The sequence below is a fragment of the Eptatretus burgeri genome, chromosome 14 (genome assembly GCF_056783735.1).
Source record: "Eptatretus burgeri isolate ZD-2024b chromosome 14, Ebu_testis_v1, whole genome shotgun sequence".
NCBI lineage: Eukaryota > Metazoa > Chordata > Myxini > Myxiniformes > Myxinidae > Eptatretus > Eptatretus burgeri.
Window position 1 is genome coordinate 52290495 of NC_140974.1, and position 21291 is coordinate 52311785.

The window sequence follows — 21291 nt, forward strand, 5'->3', positions numbered from 1 at the left end:
TTTTGAACGTACAACTCTTGGAAGTACCAGTACCAGACGTGTAAGAAATTCGGACTTTAGTTCATCTATCAATGCCAATAAAACACGGAATAGTTGTGTTTAAGTTGATAATATTTTTAGTTTTTAAAGTATTGTGATAACGTATTTATATGCGCTTATTTTTCTAGGAGAAATCAAATAGGAAAACCCATGTGCGCTTATTTGTCATATATGCTTATTATCCAGATTCTACTGTATTTTGCCACGTTTGAGGGATGAAGTGTTTTTTTTTTCTTTTACAGAATACACATTGTCACAATGATATCCACACTAAACATTATATAGCAGCAGTGTCTATCAAAGGAGACCCAGAAAACGTACTGGATCCAAAATAAAAAAAACATTTGGACATTTCATAATGGGTTGAGAAAAAACATAATTAATGGGGATGACTGTGGCTAGAATACAGATAAAAACATGAAAGAGCAATCAGAGATTAAATTGCGGACCCTCGCCAGTACTTGTTTTGTGTGGTGTATTATGTGTGGCAAATAAATGGAAAGATGTACAGTCCTATGTGAATGGTCTAAATGGTCTTGTTGTAAATCTGTAAAGGTGGAAAGGTCAAACAGTCTGAAAAGGTCAAAATCTTCAAGGGTTAAAATAGGGCCGAATTTAAACATATGGTGGCCTGTGGGCAGACTTCAGTAGTGGAGGCCCACCCTACCTTAGAATACTAAAAAGATAACAAGACATATTTACAGTCATCCATAAAGTATATTTTTCAAGAACAAAGAATCTAAACTTCTATATAAAATAGAGAATGAGATAAGATAAATATCTTATATCTGTTATAGATGAATATCTTATATCTGTTCCACTAACTACCAACAACAATTCAGGCACTCACAAATACATTTTTCCTTACAATTTTTTTTTCATGAAATATGTGGAGGTCCCCTGGTTGTGGAGGCCCCTGGGCAACTGCCCAGCTTTCCCATGCCTAAATCCAGCCCTGGGTTGAAATGGGTTCATAAAAAGGGGTTGAAAGACTCCAAAGTGTCGAAGAAATATTTATAAAAAAAATTTGAAGGAGTGTAAGTTGTGTAATTTAAGGTCTAAAGGGTCGGAATTGTCTGAAGGGGGTCGAAAGGGTCTTAAAACATCTAAAAAGGGTAGAAAGGTCAAATGGGTCTACAGGGTATGAAAAGGTCTGTAAGGTGTGAAGGTTTAAATGTCTAAAAGGTAGAAAGGAGTCTCAGGGTCTTCAGGGTTCTAAATGATCTAAGAGGATCAAAAGGGTCTTTAAGGTTTAAGGGCTCTAAAGGATGTAACAGGGTCTGGAGGGTCTTAATGGTTCTCAAGGGTTTTGGGGATCAAAAGGGTCTCAGGAGTCTTCAGGATATGAAAAGGTATTTGAGGGCTAAAGGGTCTTCAGCGTCTTCGGGATATTAAAAGGTTTTTGGGGGTCTAAAGGAGTTTTAAGGGTCTAAAGGGCCTTGGGGGTCTTCAGGACTTTTAAAGGTCTTTGAGGACCTAAAAGGGTCGAAGGCTTCTGAAGGCTCGAGAGGATTTCCGAGTTCTTAAGGGTTCTTGGGATTGTAAAGGTCGAAAGTAATTAATACATATTGTCGCGGATTCGCGCCCGCCGGCGTGCGAACGGCCACGTAACTCGAATCGCGGCACGTCACCCACCGGACGGACAATTCTGTCGTGACCCTCTCGGACTAACGCCGGGAGCTAGTCACGGGTGAGGCTTTCGGCCTCACCACGATCGTGCCAATCGGCCCCCCGCGTGGGATAGGGTTGTTCGCCAAATTCGACCTACCTAAGTACCCACGCGGAGGGTAGACCGGGCGACCGCACCTCGCTGCAGGTCGACTCCGGACACGGGCCACTAAGCGACCCGTTCCGTAATAGCGGGATAACCGAGCGGTGTTATTGTCGGCCTCGACGGTTCCGATTAATTATCGGACGTATTAAGCCCACTACCAACCCTTTACGTGAAGCAAGATGGAGATTCAATTAAAGAAAAGATGAAGCGAAATATGGAAAACAGTTCAACATAATGCACATTTATTCCGCGGCACACGGAGAGCACACATATACAATGACAACAATTATGCACCTACAGCAAATGCTACAAAAGAAACACAACAATGTAGATCTACTACCGACTACGCGAGCACACGGCAACACTTACACAGTTTTACTTTACAGACGGCACCGACAACACATTTACTCAAAAGCAAAAGAAAACGGCCATCCTCAAAGACAAGGGGGCAGGCGGGTCCTGTGGGCCAATATTTGCGCGGGACCTGAAAGAGCGGTCAGGTCCACGAGACCGGGTGGATCCTACCCGTGTCTTGTGATGAGCCGCAACTGTGGTGGCGCGGCGTCACCCCGACTCCACGCTCCTTTGCGGGTTTCGTTGGCACTGCTTGGAGTGGGGTGGGAACGGGGCCCCCCTTTTCGCACTATCTCAGCGTGGGGGGGGGGGGAAAGGAGGGAATTGTTGATGCTCTGGGGAAAGAGGATAGCTGGCTTGCTTGGGTCCCGCGACGAGCGATTCCACTTCGAGCTCGTCGACGACCGCCGCCTTCCTTGCCTCGGACCCGAGCTATTCGGCCTCTTCCCCAATTCTCCTCAGCCGACTGCAGCAAACCACCTGTACGCCCTCGCCTCCTGACTCACTCCGCGCTCCAACCCGACTCTGCCCCAAAACCGACTCGACCGCGCTCCAGGCTTCCTCTCTCTGCAGCTCCCCGACAGACTCCGAACCCCGACAGACTGCGAGCTCCACTCGGCTCTCCGACCTCTCCAGACTGACTTCTCAAACTGACTGCCGCTGCCACACTCTGCCGCTGCCACACTCTGCCGCTGCCACACTCTGCTCTCCAAAACTGACTCTTCCGAGCCTGACTCGACCAATTCGCCCCGTGCCCGGCGCTTTATCGGCCGGCAGGAGAACCCATATGCAAATTTCTGGATCAGAACGAGCTCGGGGGTGGAGCCACGCTCGCCCATTGGACGGAGGAAAAGGGGCGTGAGTCTCCCCTGATCCGAGAATTTGCATATCCCGATTCTACTCCGACGCGCCTGGAGGCGGGGCCAAACCGCCCCACGCCTGCTGATTGGACGGATCAGAAGTGGGCGTGTATCATTCCTGATCCGAATTCTCCTCGGAAAGGCCGCACTTTGCACTCGCGGTTCGGCGCGCGTCCCGTACGAGGCCAGGACAGCCTGACGCTCGGCGTTCACAAGTGGTGCGGGAATGGCCGCAGAAGGAGAGGTGAAGGTGGTGGAGGGTTTATTGTGGTGGTTTATGGCCATGGCGACGTTTGGAATGGCAGTGATGCGATGTTTGCGGGAGCAAGTTGTGAAGATAAAGGTCGTGGCTGTTGGCGTTGCTGTTGTTGTGAAGCGGCGTTGTGGTTGGTGGTTGTTGTGTGATGGCGGTTGAGACGTGGTTGGTTCAAAATAAAGATAGAACAGAAAAACGGCTATCTCAATGCGTCGCAGGCTGAATGAATCACATTTATTCCCTCTAAACAACGGGTTTGGGCTAACTACACATGTACTTACAGAGATATCTCACCTACGGGACCTGAATGGTGGTTTGCGAATTTCCTCAACCGCAACACTATTCTCATGTTCTGTGCAGTCAAAGAGACAGACAAACAAACAAGAAAGACGTCATGCAGAGCACAATACTTGTGAAAGCACTCAAACAAATTTAACAATGAAAATAATTGGTGGTTGAATTCAGTGACCTGATATGCAAATCCACTACAAATTTCAAGTCAGACAGTAAAATTTAGGATTTTAGAAATCTTACAAAGTTGTTAACCTTTGGCCAATGTTGACCTTTTGCTCTCAAAATCAATAGGTTTCTTGATTATGACCAAGTTTTGTGAAGCTCGGTTTAAAGTTGTGACTTGTAGGTGATTGACATACAAACAGACAAATAAACAGAATCACAGACTGGAGATAAACCAACCAACATACTTGTGAATCTTAGATTTTACAAATAACAAATGGACCCAAACACAATACCCTCTCCTCTGGTGAAGGTAACGAGAATGGCACTTAGTAGGAGTGCATACCTCCGACAAGCTGAACAGTTTACATCTTGCATCCCCCTGATGGGCTGGATCTCCATCCAGACCTGAACCAAGATCTAATCAGCTTGTTCTTATCACCTACCCAACTCATGCACCAACTATTGTCATAATCTGTCCACAACTTTTTCTAATGCTATATATCTATCATGCTGTATATACTGTCGTGGATATGGTGGTTCAGGTTTATCCCCCCCGACCCAATTGTGGTGGAGGGACAGTTAACACCGACCAGCCCGGATTGCTGAGTGGTTTTCCTTCGGAGGCAGACACATAACTATCAGAGATTATAACGCGTGCGGGAGGGCAGGCGGCACTTGCGGAGCGACGGATGGAACAGGTGTGCACAGCACAATCAAATAGAATAAACAATCATTTATTAACCAGAAAAATCAACAGTTGTAATGGGACATATCAAGACATGATGTAACCTAAATCTAAATTTAATTGAGGTGCCTCCACACAGGCACAAAGACGGACAAGGGGAAAAGAATAAATAAAAGAAAAATCCTCCCTTTCTCCCAGCACTTATCTTTAGGTTCAGAAGTGATCTTTCAGGACTTGACGATCGAAACGAGTCATCAGCGTGTGGGAAACCTCATGCAAAATGTTGCTGAGCTGCTCTCTCATGGTAGGAAAACACACAGGAGGCAATTTGGAGATGGCACTCGACGTCAGGGCTCACAAACCACAGTGTAGCTTATTCTTAAGAGCGAATATCCTGACCATTCCTCTTTGCACTCGGTCTGCTCACAACAATGGACCACACGATGAGACAATTTCTGAGACCCTGTGATCAGATAACGAGGCACACTCTTCTTTCCTCCTCAGAAACGTACACACTACATGGCTCAGCCGAACAGTCAATGGCTGGCATCTTGCTCAGCACACTGTAAATTCACACGGCACAAAGACGAGAATCGTGCAGCCTTTCTTCATTCCGAGAGCAGAGAAAAGCGAGATCCTCTGACTCAGGTGGCCTCTCACGCTCTCTTCCTCCTAATTATGTCACACCCATCAATCATCAGCCTCGGGGGCATGACATCACCCCGCCGTTACCCTTGGAGGTGGGGCTTCTTGCCTGCTTGGTCATGCAGCTCAGTTGTAATGGTTGTTGTGGTTAAGGCCCAGTCACACCTTGACGTTTTAGCCAGCAATGGCAACGTATTAAAATGTATGTAAAACGCTGGCTTACGTTGAACTTTTGATGTTTTTAAAAAAGATTCGGACGTATTCATAACGACTTGGTCTGATGCATAAAGTATTAGTAACGGTCTCGTTGTGTTGTAGATAACTTATACCAACGAATGCTGAACCTGTTGTCGGCCTTCACAACCTATGCCCAACAATAGTCTAACTTAGGCATAGCGCTCTGCACGCATCGCCGACGATGACGTGGCGTAGGTTATGAAAAGGCTGCCGCACAACGATTCAAATCATAACCGCCGCAGAAATGGAAGTGTCAACATCGCAGTCACACCTTGGCGATCTTGCCAGCGTATGCCGACCTCTGAAAAATGCGTCTAAAACGCTAGCGCACGTCGAATACGGTATGGGTAAGTTTGGTATGCGTGAATAGAATGCTAAAGTACGCTATCATACGTCTTACTAAATGGATTACGTCTTGTAATTTTAAACATGTTGAAAATTTTACGACGTACTTGCTGTATGACACATGCTCCGCATGCGATGGGAATAAGTTGTATGCACGATATGCGATCGTTGACACACAGACACACATTACTTGAAAGGTACTCATAAGTCAAAATATGTCAAGGTAATGGTTAGCGTCAGTGTTCCAGACTCCCGTTTTTTTATTTTTCTTCGGTATGACGGTGTTCAGTGTACAGTACAGTTATGATTTAAATCGTTGAGCGGCAGCCTATTAATTATATTATATTATAACTGCAATAGAAATCGAAGTGTCAAAATTACCATCATACCGAAGGAAGGAAGAAAAAAAAATAAAAAAATAAAAACAGGGAGTCTGGAACACTGACGCTAACCATTACCTTGATGTGTTTTGACTTATGAGCACCTTACAAGTAACGTGTGTCGATGTGTTTCATCGATTGCGTAACGTGAGTACAACACATTACTCATAGGTTATAAATAAGTTTCGGGTACGCTAAACATTACCTCAATGTGTTTCGACTTATGAGTAACTTACAAGTAACGCGTGTCAACGTGTGTCAACGATCGCGTGACGTGCCTTCAACTTATGGCCAGCGTCATGCGGAACGTGTGAGTCATACGCTGGCATAAGTCTTAAAATTTCAAGCATGGAAAATTTGAGGACAACCGAAAAGTACAACGTTTAAAGCCAGCGTACTACGACGTATGGCAGTGTTTGTCAGCGTGCTCTCAATGTTATCAAAACTTACCCATAACGTATTCGACGTGTACCAGCGTTTTCGACAAATTTTCGAAAAATCGGCATAAGCTGGCTAAAACGTCAACGTGTGACTGGGCCTTTACAAAAACGTAATTCTTTCATTGCTGGTTTGTAATACAAGAACGTAGGAGAAGGTCACAGGAAGGCAATTACATACTGTGGTTAATTATCCACAATCCCTATCGAATTAACATCGCAACACCCCCCATTGGTGACAAGTAATACTTAAGCTCAAAATCTCGCCACTTATTTTACATCGAGATGTCTCCGACATGTCCACGGGCCAAACAACTCTATCCGATCCTATCTTTCCTTGGAAAATCCTCCATCTACCCCACAAACATAACAATAGTTATTGGCTGATATCAAAGTAGTGAAGAATCACTTGAAAAATAAAATAAAATAAAAACTCGCATCTGAATCAAAATATTCTCCAAAATCAAATGAAGTTGTCCTAATCACACTCCCAACCTCTCCAACAAGTATCGTCTGAATCTGTCCATAACTTTTTGAGATATTGTGCCACATATTGTTGGAAACCCGGGGTCGGGGTGAGAAGACCACGATGGGGGGAAGCTACCTCGGGTTCCCACCAGACGCTCTGGAATCGCAGGCCCTCGCACACGGATAACTCTGTGACTCGGTGGGTCACTAATCGACCGTGAACGCCAGTAACTCAACCACGTGACAAAGGGTCCTCCATCCAATGGAAACCGGTTACCTAATGGTCACGTGATCTAATTACTGGGGACACGCCCTCGGTACACTTTGTTCAAATTGGATAACCTTACCGGATCAGATGCAGCAGAGCGTAAATGCCAAGGATGTACCAGCTAGGAAACAGATCGTTGGGGGATAACGTCCCGGCTAGGCTAGGATATGGACCATGCTGGACCAATGAATGAAAAGACAAAAACGAGTCAGGAATATTTCTGTACAAAGCATTTATTTACAATCAGGTGAGGAAAGGTATGTGGCACAGTGAATGGGGTTTATCATTCTGTACAGTAGTTATTGCAAGGAATTCATGGGGTGTGACAAAAGGCAAGCAATTTACAAAAGTAGACACAGAGCAGACTTATCCTGTTATATCTTCTACGATCTTAACTTATGCTATGACAGCCACCGTCACATGCAAGCACTCACGCACGAATGCACAAAAACAAACCCAATGAATATTAGATAGCCAAAAGGAAGGAGAGCAGATGATGACCAACATCCTCACAATACCTGGCGCGTTCGGCCGACCACGCAACCTAGAATTTTTCGGGGGAACCTACACTTGAGGGATCCACCTTATAAGTCGGCGCGTTATCTCCTGCTTAAACACTTTGCAAGGGTTCATGGAAACGTGCACTCCGCACTAGTCCAGAAGAACGTCTGTCACACACCAACCCCGAGTGTAGATGCAGCGACAGACAGACAAAGCGGAGCAGCTAAGAGAACGTGGAGCAGAGAGGCGGAGAATTTGGCAAGGCAGGCAGGCAGATGAAGTGGGCGAGGCAGGCAGGCGAGGAAGTGTAGGGAGAGAGAGAGAGGATGGATGGCTTCGTGATCCACCATTTATAAGCCCCGGGCGAAAGTTGGGATGACGACCTGAAGTGACGAGCTGCCACCAAAATCGTGCTCCCCTATTGCGTCCCGGCCCTGCCCTGCCAGGCTCCTGGGGCCGGAAGCAGTCTCATTCGCACATCCGGCGCAATACGGCCTTGCACCGAACTCCCGGGCCGTGTTCTGGCGACTGGACGAGGGTAGTGTCGGTCCTGCATGCCCGTTCGGGGCATCCTCGGTGAGATGCAGTTGGTGCTGTTAACGTGCTTGGCCCATCCCCATGCTACACAGTCCGAGAGGCCTGGGCCACGGAGCATGTCCCTGTTTGGTGACAAATTGTATCGATGTGGGGGTGGGTGGAGGCGCGGGGTGATTTTTCGCGTGTGCAGGAGATGTTTGTGGTCGAGGTGGTGTGCTTTTGGTGAGCGAAGGTTAAGAAAGGTGAGACACCATTGTAAAATGGCATGCAGATTTGAATGAAAGGGCACGCCATGTACAGTGTTGGAGGTGAGTCTCTCACAGGTGGCTGCCTGGGTGCGGGGCCAGCTTCGTTTTGTATCATGGATAAAAGGAAAAGGTTAGATGGAAATCAGGATTGAAAAGAAGATACAGATATAATTAGACCGAGCTATTGGATCCACGCAACGCACTTCTTCCCAGTAACCCATTAGGCATGAGGAGGTCTGACTGCATGAAGACTAATGAAATAACTGCCTGGGGATCACTGCATGTTGGGTGCCATTGCCTTAGAGGAACGCGGTTTTGCAGAACTGCAACAATATCATTTTTGGCGCCATCACTCAATGATGAAGAATTACCGAAAAAAAATTCGAGTTTCCGGATCTGAATCTTCATCAAAATCTACTCAATCTGACCTCGTCACACACCCAACCTATCTACCAAACTTCAACCAAATCTGTCGATAACTTTTTGAGAGGTAGACAGACAAACAGTCCTGCTCAGAGAGGTAGACAAAAAAAAAAAACAGACTGGGTGAAAATCTCTTGTTCAGCCAAAGAAAAAGATAAGAGTGATGATTTTTTTTTTGGCAGTTTTGCCATGGAGTTTGTCTCAACCTCAGTTTAGTTTAGTTTGGAAGAAGCTCACACCAACCCCCATGTCAGTACAGCACACCAGACAGCACATAATCAGAACAGCACACAAGTAAGCAATAGTTATGACTTTTACACACTGTTTACACAAACTGCAGTCATTTGGTGGAATTTGGTGAACTTGATGTAGAAATTGCTGTCTACTTGTATATTCCATTTCTCTAATAGGTATATAATGCCTGGTGATAAGGGGGTATGGCATTAATCATGGCTCATAAAAATATGCAATGGAAAATACTGAATACTCACCCTGCACATTAACATGTGTGAAGGATAAAACACATATATTTGAGCAAGTAAAATGTATTTGGGTGAAAGATATATGATGAGCAGAGTTCATGAACAAGAAAAGCGGTCAAAGCCGTGTGAAAGTTCATGAGGGTAGGGGTGCTAAACAGAGCACAACTCGCTCAAAAATGCACTTAGAAATTGACACCCCCAGGCAAAAATGCTACCATTAGAACGATAGTACATGAGAGTTGTACTCTCATATACTATAGTTGGTAACAGGTCCTTCCACAGTAGTCTGCAGCAAAGTACTCCAGGAAAGCAATGCTATTTTTGGCCTGGGCCAGGCTTAAAAACACCCAGAAATACCATTTTTCACATTGCATAAACATGCAGTATTTAAACAAGTTATGTTTTATAATTGCCGTTGTTTAAAGTTAGAGCGATTTACTCATAATTGCTTTTGCTTCAGGGGAGTAAAGGTAAAGATCAATCGAATTTAGCATTTCTTAATTTCACGACACCGGCTCGCCCAAAAATAGATGAGGAAATAAATTTTTGGGCTTAAACTCACCCAAGTATGTTGGCATTTCATCAACAAATGATTAATCACAGGTTTTGTTCTTTGTAATTTGTGACGAAGGGTGGTTTTAGAAGCTGATCGAGTAATCTTTAGGTCAGGTCAGGTCAGGTAAGGGAGCATGCGCCAGAGCAGCGCGTCGATGCGTCCACTTTCCGGCGGAACTCCGGGGGCCTCCGTCTGGCCATCCCCTAGGCAGATGCTGGCTCATCCCAATCTCCTTGAGATGCCGATCAACCTGCTGCAACCACGAGGCACGTGGTCGGCCCATTGACCTCCTCCACTCATGAGGCTCCCTCGCTGAGAGAATCTGGTGAGCAGGATCAGAGTCAGGAAAAAGCGTCACATGTCCATGCAGCTGCAGCTGACGCTCATGGACTATGCAGGTAACAAATCTGATTTGAGTCTCTCTCAGCAACCGCTCGTTCGACACAAAGTCCGACCAGCGATAGCCAAGGATTCTCCGAAGAGACCTGGTACGAAAGGAAATAAGTCTCCATTTCAGATCCTTGGAAAGAGTCCAAGTCTCACAACAATAGAGCAAGACTGGAAGCACCAACGACCTGCAGACTCAGACTTTCGTCCTCCCGCACAGGTACCGGCAGCGCCACACCCCATCATCCAGTGAATTGATGACTCCCCAGGCTCGACCCAGACGTCTGTTGACCTCTAACTCACAGCCAGCAGAGACATGAATATCAAAGCCGAGGCAAGTGAATCTCTCGACGACCTCAACATCCTCACCACAAACAGGCACAGACTAGACAGCAGCATCCAAGATGTCATTGAAAGGCTGGATCTTAGTTTTGACCCAGGAATTCCGTAATCCCAGTGGCTCCGACTCCTCATTCAGCACCTCGAGGACCCCAAAAAGGATATCCAAAGTGTCCGCAATGATGACTGCATCATCTGTGAAATCAAGGTCAGAGTTCTTGACATTCCCAAACGATGCACCGCAGCTTGATCTCTCAGACATGCTCTCTAGAATCCAGTCCATACAAGTGCTGAAAAGTGTGGGGGGGCCAGTACACACCCCAAAATAACTCAAATAACAACTAGAAATAAGTCAGAGATGGGACCACCACATCTCACAGCACTCTCAGTACCAGAGTAGAGTTCAGACATCAGATCGATCAGTTTTTGTGGCACCCCATGAAGACCAAGAATCCTACAGAGGGCATCCAGATTCACTGAATCGAACGCTTTACAGAGATCAACATAGGCTGCAAGCAGCCCCTGCCGAAACTCTCGCCTGCGTTCGATGAGGACCCGAAGAGCAAGGATACGGTCAATCGTGACCTCTTTGGTGCAAAGCCTGACTGCTCTGGACGCTGGTGCTCAAGCAAATGGTGGAGAACCCTATCAAGAATTATCCGAGCAAAGACCTTGCCCGGTAGTGAGAGCAGCGTCACCCCTAGGTAGTTGTTGCAGTCTTGGCGATCACCCTTCTGTTTCCAGAGAGGGAGAACAAGACCCCTCTTCAAGTCAGTTGGGATGATGCTTGAAGATGATGAAGGGAAGCTGCACAGGAGGTACTCCCACGGAGTGCGTTTTCAGATTTCTTTCAGATTTCTTTCAGATTTCAGATTTTTGTGTTTTGCAGAATGAAGGGTTTTACAGTGGCTGGAGTGCAAATACTGCCACCAACCTCCTAATAAGAAGTAGCCCAACTGCAGGAGGACGTCCGCAGACACAGTTGGGAACTAGATATGGATGGCCGTTGGCTCACAAGGAGCTCCTCCGCCCTTTGACAGGTTTTGTTTTTAATCCTGTTGGGTGTCCATATCCAAACACCTTCCTCACGAAAAAACCTGGTGGGGGAGATTGTTTATTCGCCGACAACCTGACCATGGAACAGGTTAGTACAGCTTTACATGATACCTGCAGCAAGTCACAGATCTAATCTGTCCTGACCTGACCTGACATCTTTGGGTCATGGTGCAGAAATGCGCACACATTCCTTAAAAAGAGCAACTAGAAGATGACACCCAGACATATTGAGCCTGAAACATTCACCTTTCATACGATATATCCAAAGTAATAGTGCAGTTGGGGAGGTTACAAAGTCATAAAAATAGAGTAATAAAATAGAATCCCTTTTGTAATTTGGCTCCAAGATTATTGGTAAAAGTGCTGGGTGAACCCAGCCAAAACAGCACCTCATCTTAACTTTCATTGTCTCAGTTTGATGTTCTTGGGGACTCCCAACTAAACATCTGTATGTACACTTCGAGGAATGCAGAAGATATCATCAAGTTACTCGTATTTTTTTGTATCCTTTCAAAGCTTATTTTGTGCAGATTTAGGAAGTGTAGATTTCTCAAAAAATATTTTGAGCGAGTTCAGACTCATTTTGTTACATCGGATAATATATACTCATGACGTTGCCAAACATATGATTCCAACTCATCCAACTACTCTAAAGTCCAAAGTCCTTTTGTTTGTTTGTTTCTTTTGATCCCAAACCTTCCTTTCTCTGTAACTACACTCACTTTCTTTCACAAATCTTACCCTTCGCAATCTACTTCTTCACAATTAATCTTGTAAACATAATATGAAGACCTGGAAGATGACTCGTCAAAGCATAACGAACATTTCGGCATTTCAATTTAACTTGAAAAATTATCAATCGAAGAAGATTCACTGACTTAGGTTTCAGCGACTTGATTTCTTCACCAAATCTGAAACAGAAACAATGTTCTTTCATGACTTTGCTTCACAGGACATTCCATCATTCATGACGCTCTACGCTGTCTTTTTTTCTAGATACAGATTGGAAGAGTTAAAAGAGTCTTCTAACTCAGACGGATTTATGGAAAAAGGCCATGTATAAATTTTGAGGTGCATTTTTGGGTAAAAGTAAGGAACCTGACTTTTTAACATAACTTGGGTATGCTAAAATCGATTAATCCAGTTCCCAAGCCAAATTTTGAGTTTGTGACCATCTAATTGGCATAAACAAAATGGCTGCCAAATTGCAATTTTTTGATACAGTCTTAGGGCAAGCATGTATATATAAAATATTATATATATATATATATATATATATATAAATATATATACATATACACACAAATGTATAACTTTGTATGGATTTGACTAATATTTATTTTTATTTGCAGGTGACGATGGATCCAGTGGTTAGCTTGAAAAGGCTTTCGTCTGTGGACTACAGCTTGTGTATATTCTGCCAAACCCATAAAGAAAGAGTTCCTCCAAGTGAAGCAAGTGGTCATGGACTCAGTACAGTTAGGACTGCTGTATGTAGCAGAAGGAAAGTAAGGGACTCAAAGAATATTGATGTGATTAATTGTCTTGAAGATGTGTTAGATTCCGCTGCAGCCGAAAAACTTGTGTGGCACAAAATGTATTCTGCTCATTTCACGGACAAAAGTAAAATTTAATGACTACAGAGGATTCAGGCAGAACATTCAAAAGAGGAAGAAAGTTGTAGTAGTACTGGTGTCTCATGTGGTGACAGGCGTTTATTGCGAAAAGGGATGGCACGTACTAATTGGAACTTATGCATTTTCTGCCAAACCACTGATATGAAGGCACATCTGAGTTTAGTAATGACAAAACAAATGAGTAATGAAATTATTGAAGCTTCTCCTCTTGACTACAAAGTCAGCATTCGACTGAGTGGTGTGATTGACTTGATCGCAGTTGAGGCCAAATATCACCTGACTTGTCGAAGAGCATTCACCAGATCTAACACAAAAACAAAGCAGGAATCAGCCAATACAGACCTTGCTATGATATTGTTATGGAAGGAGCTTCATCAAGCAGCTGACAAAGGGCACGTATTGCTTCTTGAGGATGTCTGGGAGAGGTATAACGAGCTGCCTGAGGAATTCTCAACTATGATTCAACAGTCCTACTACAGTAGAAGTAAAACATTCAAGGAAAAGTTACAGTCAAAGCTCGGTAACCTTTTCAACTTCTTCGAACCTCTTGACAGGTGTTCCTCAGAGTGGAAAATTACACCGATTCCTTCAAACTATCAACCTACAGCAGTTCTGAAAATGAAATACGACATCCAGGAAAGTGAGGGAATGTCAGCACTGCCTAAATATGAGCCGCAAGATGACACTTTCCTCTCATTGATACATGTAGCTCTGAAAATTTGCGGGGATATGATGGCAACCCCAGGCTTCTAAGGTTTCTCTGTAAGTGAAGATGCTGGAATATCATGCATTCTAGATAGATTATACATGCTATTGAAACTCATCTTTGATGGTCAAGAGGCCCTAGAATATGACAGTGCTGAAAACGATGAGGAACTTGTCCGAAGCAGAGTTCTGAGTAGAGCACAGGATTTGTTTACTGTGTCAGTGGTGGCAAAAAATGGATTCCGAAACATGTTGGCCTTGCCAGTACACTACACCAAACTACATGGTCAAAAGATCTAGTGAAGCTGTTTTACAAGGCTGGACACTGTCTAAGCTATGAGCAGGTGTCACAAATAGGCACTTCATTGGCTGAGAGCACTCTAAAATCCTTAGATCATGCAACTGGTGCCATCATTCCACCAAATATTATGGCAAACAAATTTATCCACTACACCTGTGATAATATTGATATCCTTGATGAGACGCCAGATGGGAAGAATACTTTCCATGCAACCCAAATGGCCGCTTGGCAACGGGGCCAAACAACAGATACAGCTCTTCAGATGTTTGAGCCATCCACCAGATGTATTCTGATCATGTCAAATGTCTTCGAGGAGCTGCATCCTGCTAATATTACTCGAGACACGTGTGAGCCAGTATTCACTGCCCCTGTTGATGAAGCCTGGTTCAGGAAATCTGAAGAAGACAACTATTCCGTGAAATGAGCAGAAGCTACAGACCTAGCATTCTTTCTACATCATCAAGATTTAGAGACAAGACCTTCTTCGACAGTATTCAATCAATCAATCTTGTCAGTGGATCAGAGCAGATAGCAGTAGGATAATCCTTGCTCCGGCTCATGAATCAGATCCTTTAAATACAGTTGTGAAGAGATGCATGGCAATATCTTCACATTTTAGACAGGAGCATACAGTCCTTACAGTGGACCAAGCACTCTACGGCAGACTAATGGGACTAAAGTGGTCTGTTCCAGAATACCAAGATAAGTCAATTCCATGTCTTGGTGGCTTCCATATCTCAATTAACTTTCTAAAGGCTACAGGAGATCATATGGACGGATCTGGATTCACGGAGGTGTGGGTGGAGAGTGGATTGCTGGGTCAAGATGCAGTAGAGCTTGTTCTTTCAGGAAAGGCATACAACAAGGGTATGAGGGCTCACAAACTCACCTTGCAAGCCCTGTGGCAACTTTTGGTGCCAACCTTTCTTTTGTTTGTTGCCAAAGCAGATAATAAATGCCAAGCTGAGCTTTCCACTAGAGTCGCCGATGACAAGTCTGAACAAATTGCAGAACTGGTATCATTTCCGATGCAGGAACGGTTTTGCAAGCTTGTGACAGATGCACAAGCTGTAATCCACAGACGAAGGCTTTTTCAAGCAAACCACTCGATCCATCGTCACTTGCAAATAAAAAGAAATATTAGTCAAATAAATACGAAGGTATAAACTTGTGTGTGTGTCTGTGTCTATATATATATATATATATATATATATATATATATATATATATATATATATATATATATATATATATATATATATACATATACATATATATATATATACATATATATATATATATATATATATATATATATATATATATATATATATGTATATATATATATATATATATATATGCTTGCCCCAAGAATGTGTCAAAATATTGCAATTTGGCAGCCATTGTGTTTATGCTAATTAGATTATCAAAAACTCAAAATTTGGCTTGGGAACCGGGTTAATCGAATTTAGCATACCCTCATTATATTAAAAAGTCAGATTCCCTATTTTTACCCAAAAGTGCACCTCACATTCACATTTCTCGGAAAACCCTCTCGACTATTCAGCAGAAAGATACATGCAAGTATGGAATGCCATGACATCATCCGGCATGGTGAACAATTTTACAAGCATATACTTTCAACTGTGATTGATGGAATAAACAGAGTAGTTGGAAGTAAATTGAGATACCACATGTAATATTGAAGAGATTAATAATTATGGAAACTAAGTTTAGTGACTAATCATGAAGCAGTGAGAGCAGAGATAGTAAACTTGATAAACAGAGACAGACACCGCTCACTTTACTTGTATACACACGTGGTATTAAGTCAATCATACCTCGAGTAGATTGTTCTGTGCCAATTCCAGCCGATTATTTGCGGGCGATCAATGTATTTGCCTGAAGTTGACCAACAAAACAAACACACCCGAGGCAGTTTTTTGATCAACAGAAATGCCTGATGCCAAAATCCCAGGCAGTTTATTGGGGAATTTTGAATACATTGACATGAGTTCCTGACACATTCTGGTGCTTTAGTTTAATTTTTAAATACACCAAAATTTCTCGTTTTGGGTGGCTGAGAAACAAACAACTGTATTAAACAGCCAGGGGCATCAAATGTTTCCCAGGATTCCTGGGAAAACAGGGATTCCCAGGGGCATCAAATGTGAAGAAATCAATTTTTGGACATCAAGAGAAACATTGGTGGAGCATCAACTGTTTCGGTAAATCAGGGCATATTCACTCAGGTGATTGTGCTTATCTTAAGCTTAAGGGGTGATAATCAGGTCCTTAAAGCGATTTTTGATCCCAGGTGGATCCCATCTGACAGGTACTGAATCATGAAGTTACCAGAGCTCTTGAACACAGCCCAGAGAGGAGGAAGTTAATCGTCAGGACAGCATTCCTTCAATGTTATGGCCTGTTTACTGCTGTTACTTTCCTTGAGGTTGCTATTTATTAGAATCAGAATGTATTGCAAGCTATCTATTCTATTCTTGATTCCTTAATATAACCTGTCCGATTTGTGATTTACAGGCATGGTGTTTAGCTCGAGAGTGCGCTGTCCCTCGGAGCACGTTGATCTGTGTGTCGCAACTGCAAACATTAGTTGGTGGATGTTAAAGATCCTTCGGTGTCTGTTCCGAAGAAGAGTAGCTGAGTTATCATTGGCATCCCGTAATAAATTACAAATTCCTGCCCAACCACCTTCAATCAACATCAAATTTGTCCAGCTGGTTCGTGAAAGACTTGGGCCAAAAACTTTCCCTGGCTGACCCTACAAGGAGGTGGCAAAAATTTTGGCCCTTAGAGTAGTAGGAATAGAGAACATATAATGTGGTATATTTCATCCTCCATGCATCAGATTACTGATTCTGGGACTAAATTCACTTTGGCAGTTATGGTAACGAATCACCCTTCATCCTGAAATTTGACACCTGTTGCATTACAGCAGTCTTAACATGTTAATGAAGAAATAAGCACTTTATCCATCAGCAGTTATTGAAAGTTTTACTTACCCAGGTGTTAGAAAACTCTTTTCCTTGACCATGTGTCTGGAAAGGAAAAAAAAGGCATTCTTTTTTCTTCTTGAATAAAAGTTTTGTTTCATTCCTTCCCCCTCTGCCCCCACCACCACCACCCCCAAGTATGAACACATTCTCATTGGTTATTTCATGTCACAATGTGATCTTTGCCGACACATCTTTCCCCACTTTAATCGACTGTGGTCTGTGCTCATAGCAAGAAAGACATTTCGGTAGTTGTGCTATGAGGGTAGCAAAATGTGTACTCACTTCTCCTGCAGGAAGAAGCAGTTTGTGCATTGTTTGTGAAGAGTAAATATCCTGAAAATAAAACAAACACAAAATGTAACAAGAAAAAGAGCAATCGGAAATGTCAGACCCTTGCCAGGACTTGTTTTTTGTGGTGTTGGTGTACTGGTGTTAGTGCTTGGCGATATATCGATATAATTTTTCATTTCGATATACCGGTGTTGGAATTTTGAATATACCAGTATACCGAAAAAAGTCGGTATGAGAAAAAAGAAAATGGAACATCACCAACAAATCAGAGAGGTGTTTACCATGTTTAAATACCGTCCATGATTTTTAAAGTTTTGATGCACTTGGCGTCTCGACTAAACATGGAACAGGAACAGTGAAACATATGACGTCAAGATGTACCAGGAAGAAAGTATAGTAGTTTGAACTTTTAAACCTCAGCATCTGAGCTCACCACCTCTGTACAAGCAATCGTGTTTTTCTTTGCCCTCGTGGCTGGTTTTAAAGCAATAGCCAATTGGTTATTCATATGAATCACGTGTGCTTTACAACCCCTGTGCCGAGTCGGTGAACCGCGATACCGGTATGGAAGTGATATAATACTGATATGATAGCAATACCAGTATTCTGGCTGCCAGATTAAACAACAAATCAGGATGAAAATTAAAACCTATATTCCCCATTACTACTACATCATAATTGTGAAGATTCACATCGATTGATGAAGCAGTTTAAGAGAAATAATTTTTTTAAGATTTTTGCTCAATCCAATATGGCTGCCAGACCATGTGACCTATCAATTATAATTGTGAACACCCTGGTATCCCCAAGGCTTGAGGAACATGTGTGTGAAAGTTCCCCTCGATCGGTCAAGCTGTTCAGGAGAAGATTTTTAAAGGTTTTCGGGTGAATCCAATATGGCTGCCACACCATGTGACCTATGACATCAGATGTGTGAACCTTTTGTTCCTCATGGATAGGCAGACATACCTATTAAGTTTTGCCTCGATCTGTTCAGCCATTTCAACGAAAAATTTTGAAGGTTATTTTTTGTATAAAAAAAAACAAACAAAATGACTGCTGAACCACGTGACTGATGATATTGTCAATTTTTTTCTTGTGGACCAATTTATCCGAGATTCCGCACAAAATTTTTCATATTGATCGGATGTTGCGTTCTACGTATGCAATTATGAGGTCATATTGAAGGCACCAATGTCATCAAAAACAAGTCACGCTTATTCCCCATGTGGAATATTTGCCATGCACCAACTGGAATGTACCATTTGACCCTTTGGACTGCTGAGACCCCTTTGACCTTTGAAGACTGTTGACCACGAAGACCCCAAAATATCTCTAATTATTATTATCATTGTTATTGTTATTATTGAGTTCCAAGGCTTCCAGGCTGGGAAACCCAATTTTGATCAGACTCTCATCCCCTTCCCAGGCCTTGAAGACCGATGAAAATTTGGTCCAATGGACCAACAGGCCCACTACTATATCAAAATGTTTCGGACGGATTTGGACGAAATTTGGCAGACAGGTTTGCAGAGTGACAATGATGAATTGATTAGATTTTCGTGAAGATCCAGATCTGGGTGCGAGAATTTTTTTTGAGTGCTTCTTCACCATTGAGAGGTAATATATCACTTTGGCCCTGTTGATCTCCGCTATTCGCAGACCCCACATATTCACGGTTTACAAAACGCAACCTGCTTTGACATTCACAGCCCTCCTCTTCCTGTATTTGCAGTTTTTTGCAGACGAAAAAAACAATTCCACGAGCTGCATGCATGAAACAGTTATAAAACATATCTTCCATGAGCCGCATGATAAGCGAGCTGTATGTACATACTGTGGTGTACTAGTACACAAAAACATATCTTCCATTAGCCGCATACATAACGACAGTTCTAAAACATACTCGACCGGTCAAAAGTTTCAGAACACCCTCATTTTTCAGTTTTTACTGAAATTTAAGCAGTTCAAGTCCAGTGAAGAACCTGAAATGGTACAAAGCTAAGCAGTAAACTGCCAGAAGTGAAAAAAAAACACAAAAAAAAAACTTTAGGTTACCAAAAACTGAAAAATAATGTAAATTTCAGTCTTCTTACATAGCAGCCTTCAAAGTGCTTGTTCCCTTTGTCACCACATATCTATGTGAATCAACTTTCTCCACTTTTATTTAGTAGCAATGAAGACAAAGGCAAGGAACCGCCTGAAAGCTGATGACAGACATGAGGGTAGCGTTGTCGTCAACAGCTACTCGAATAAATAAACTGTTTGACTCAATGAATCAGCAGAGTTCCCATTGATAATGCTTCTGGTATTTTTGTTTGATAGAAGTGGACTGTATGATTTGCTTTTCCTTTATCTAAGTTTATTTTGTGCAAAACCTTCATAATAAAGTTGTTCCATCTTTTTTTTCTGTGCCTCGACACCAGCTATGCATTTTTTTGCATAGGAGTAAGGGGGAAAATGGCTATATACACCAAGCTGAGGGGATAAATAACAGAGAAAGGGTTGAGAATCACTGGTTTGGTTGGTCTTATTCTGTCGGTTTGTCTGATTGTATGTCAATCGCCTAAAGGTCACAATTTAACTCTGATCTTCACATAACTTAACCAACTGGTGGAGGGAGTGACAAGGTGGAAGACCATTGATTTTGAGATCAATAGGTTGAAAGGTCAAAGGTCCAGATCACATAAATCGTCAATTTTGATTTTGAGGTCAATAGGTTGAAAGGTCAAAGGTCCAGATCACATAAAGCGTCAATTTTCATCCAATTCATTTCATATCTACAGTATATAAAACAGAATAACATCGGTGGGTGGTGACCGTCGTCGAGTTGAAATCGAGCTTGGTTGAACCATATGAGTATGTCTATTAATGACATTATTGGACCTTGACTACATCTATTAATTACGGATAATTGGAAGATACCTTTTTAACATGTAGACCTTTTGAGCCCTTTGACCCTTTCAAGATCATTTAGACTCCTGAAGACCTTTACACCCTTTAGTAGACTATTAAGACCCTTTAGAAACCTAAGACCCTATTGATCTCCGTTTAACTTTCTGTCCGAAGGCCTTCTGCAGAAACACTTGAGGGTTACAAGCCACAATCAAAAGGCCCCTTCTCCCCCATTGGTAAACCTCTTCAGCACCAAGCCAAGGGGGTTCAAAATATAATTAATTTTTGTCTTTGTTTTTTTCAGGTTCTGTTCATCTTTGTAGCACAGAGAAAAGTCCCACATGGCAAAAAGGAAATGGTGTCCATGACAAAAATTTACCCCCATTATAATGAAATGGGTTGTTGATGATTTTATTACTGCCAAACTTCAGTAATTTTTCAAGTTGTCAGATTGAAACTTACTCAGCTTATTTGTCTGTATGTGCTGTATATTCTACCGTTCAAAAGTTTTAACTGAAATTTAAGCAGTTCAAGTCCAGTGAAGAACCTGAAATGGTTCAAAGCTAAGCGGTAAATTGCCAGAAGTAAGAAAAAAAAAAAATAAAAATAAAAAAAACTTCAGGTTACCAAAAACTGAAAAAGAATGTAAATTTCAGTCTTCTGACATAGTGAGCCTTCAAAATGCTTGTTCCCTTTCTCACCACATAAC

At 42.7% G+C, this 21291-nt stretch overlaps 1 protein-coding gene across 7 annotated transcripts in view; it reads right to left on the reverse strand.

The window, feature by feature from the left end:
• Positions 1–21291, reverse strand: part of LOC147013202 (globoside alpha-1,3-N-acetylgalactosaminyltransferase 1-like) — a 71025-nt gene that overhangs the window by 24985 nt on the left and 24749 nt on the right. For 3 of the 7 annotated variants that reach the window (XM_085854835.1, XM_085854840.1, XM_085854836.1), the window contains 3 exons: positions 17679–17729; positions 17403–17438; positions 12615–12647 (listed from right to left, as the gene is read on the reverse strand). In XM_085854835.1, coding sequence (XP_085710961.1) covers positions 12615–12647; positions 17403–17438; positions 17679–17729 — 120 coding nt within the window. Of the gene's footprint in view, positions 1–3564; positions 4420–12614; positions 12648–17402; positions 17439–17678; positions 17730–21291 lie in introns of those variants that run through there. The other 4 variants (XM_085854837.1, XM_085854841.1, XM_085854838.1 and 1 more) reach the window with 2 other exon arrangements.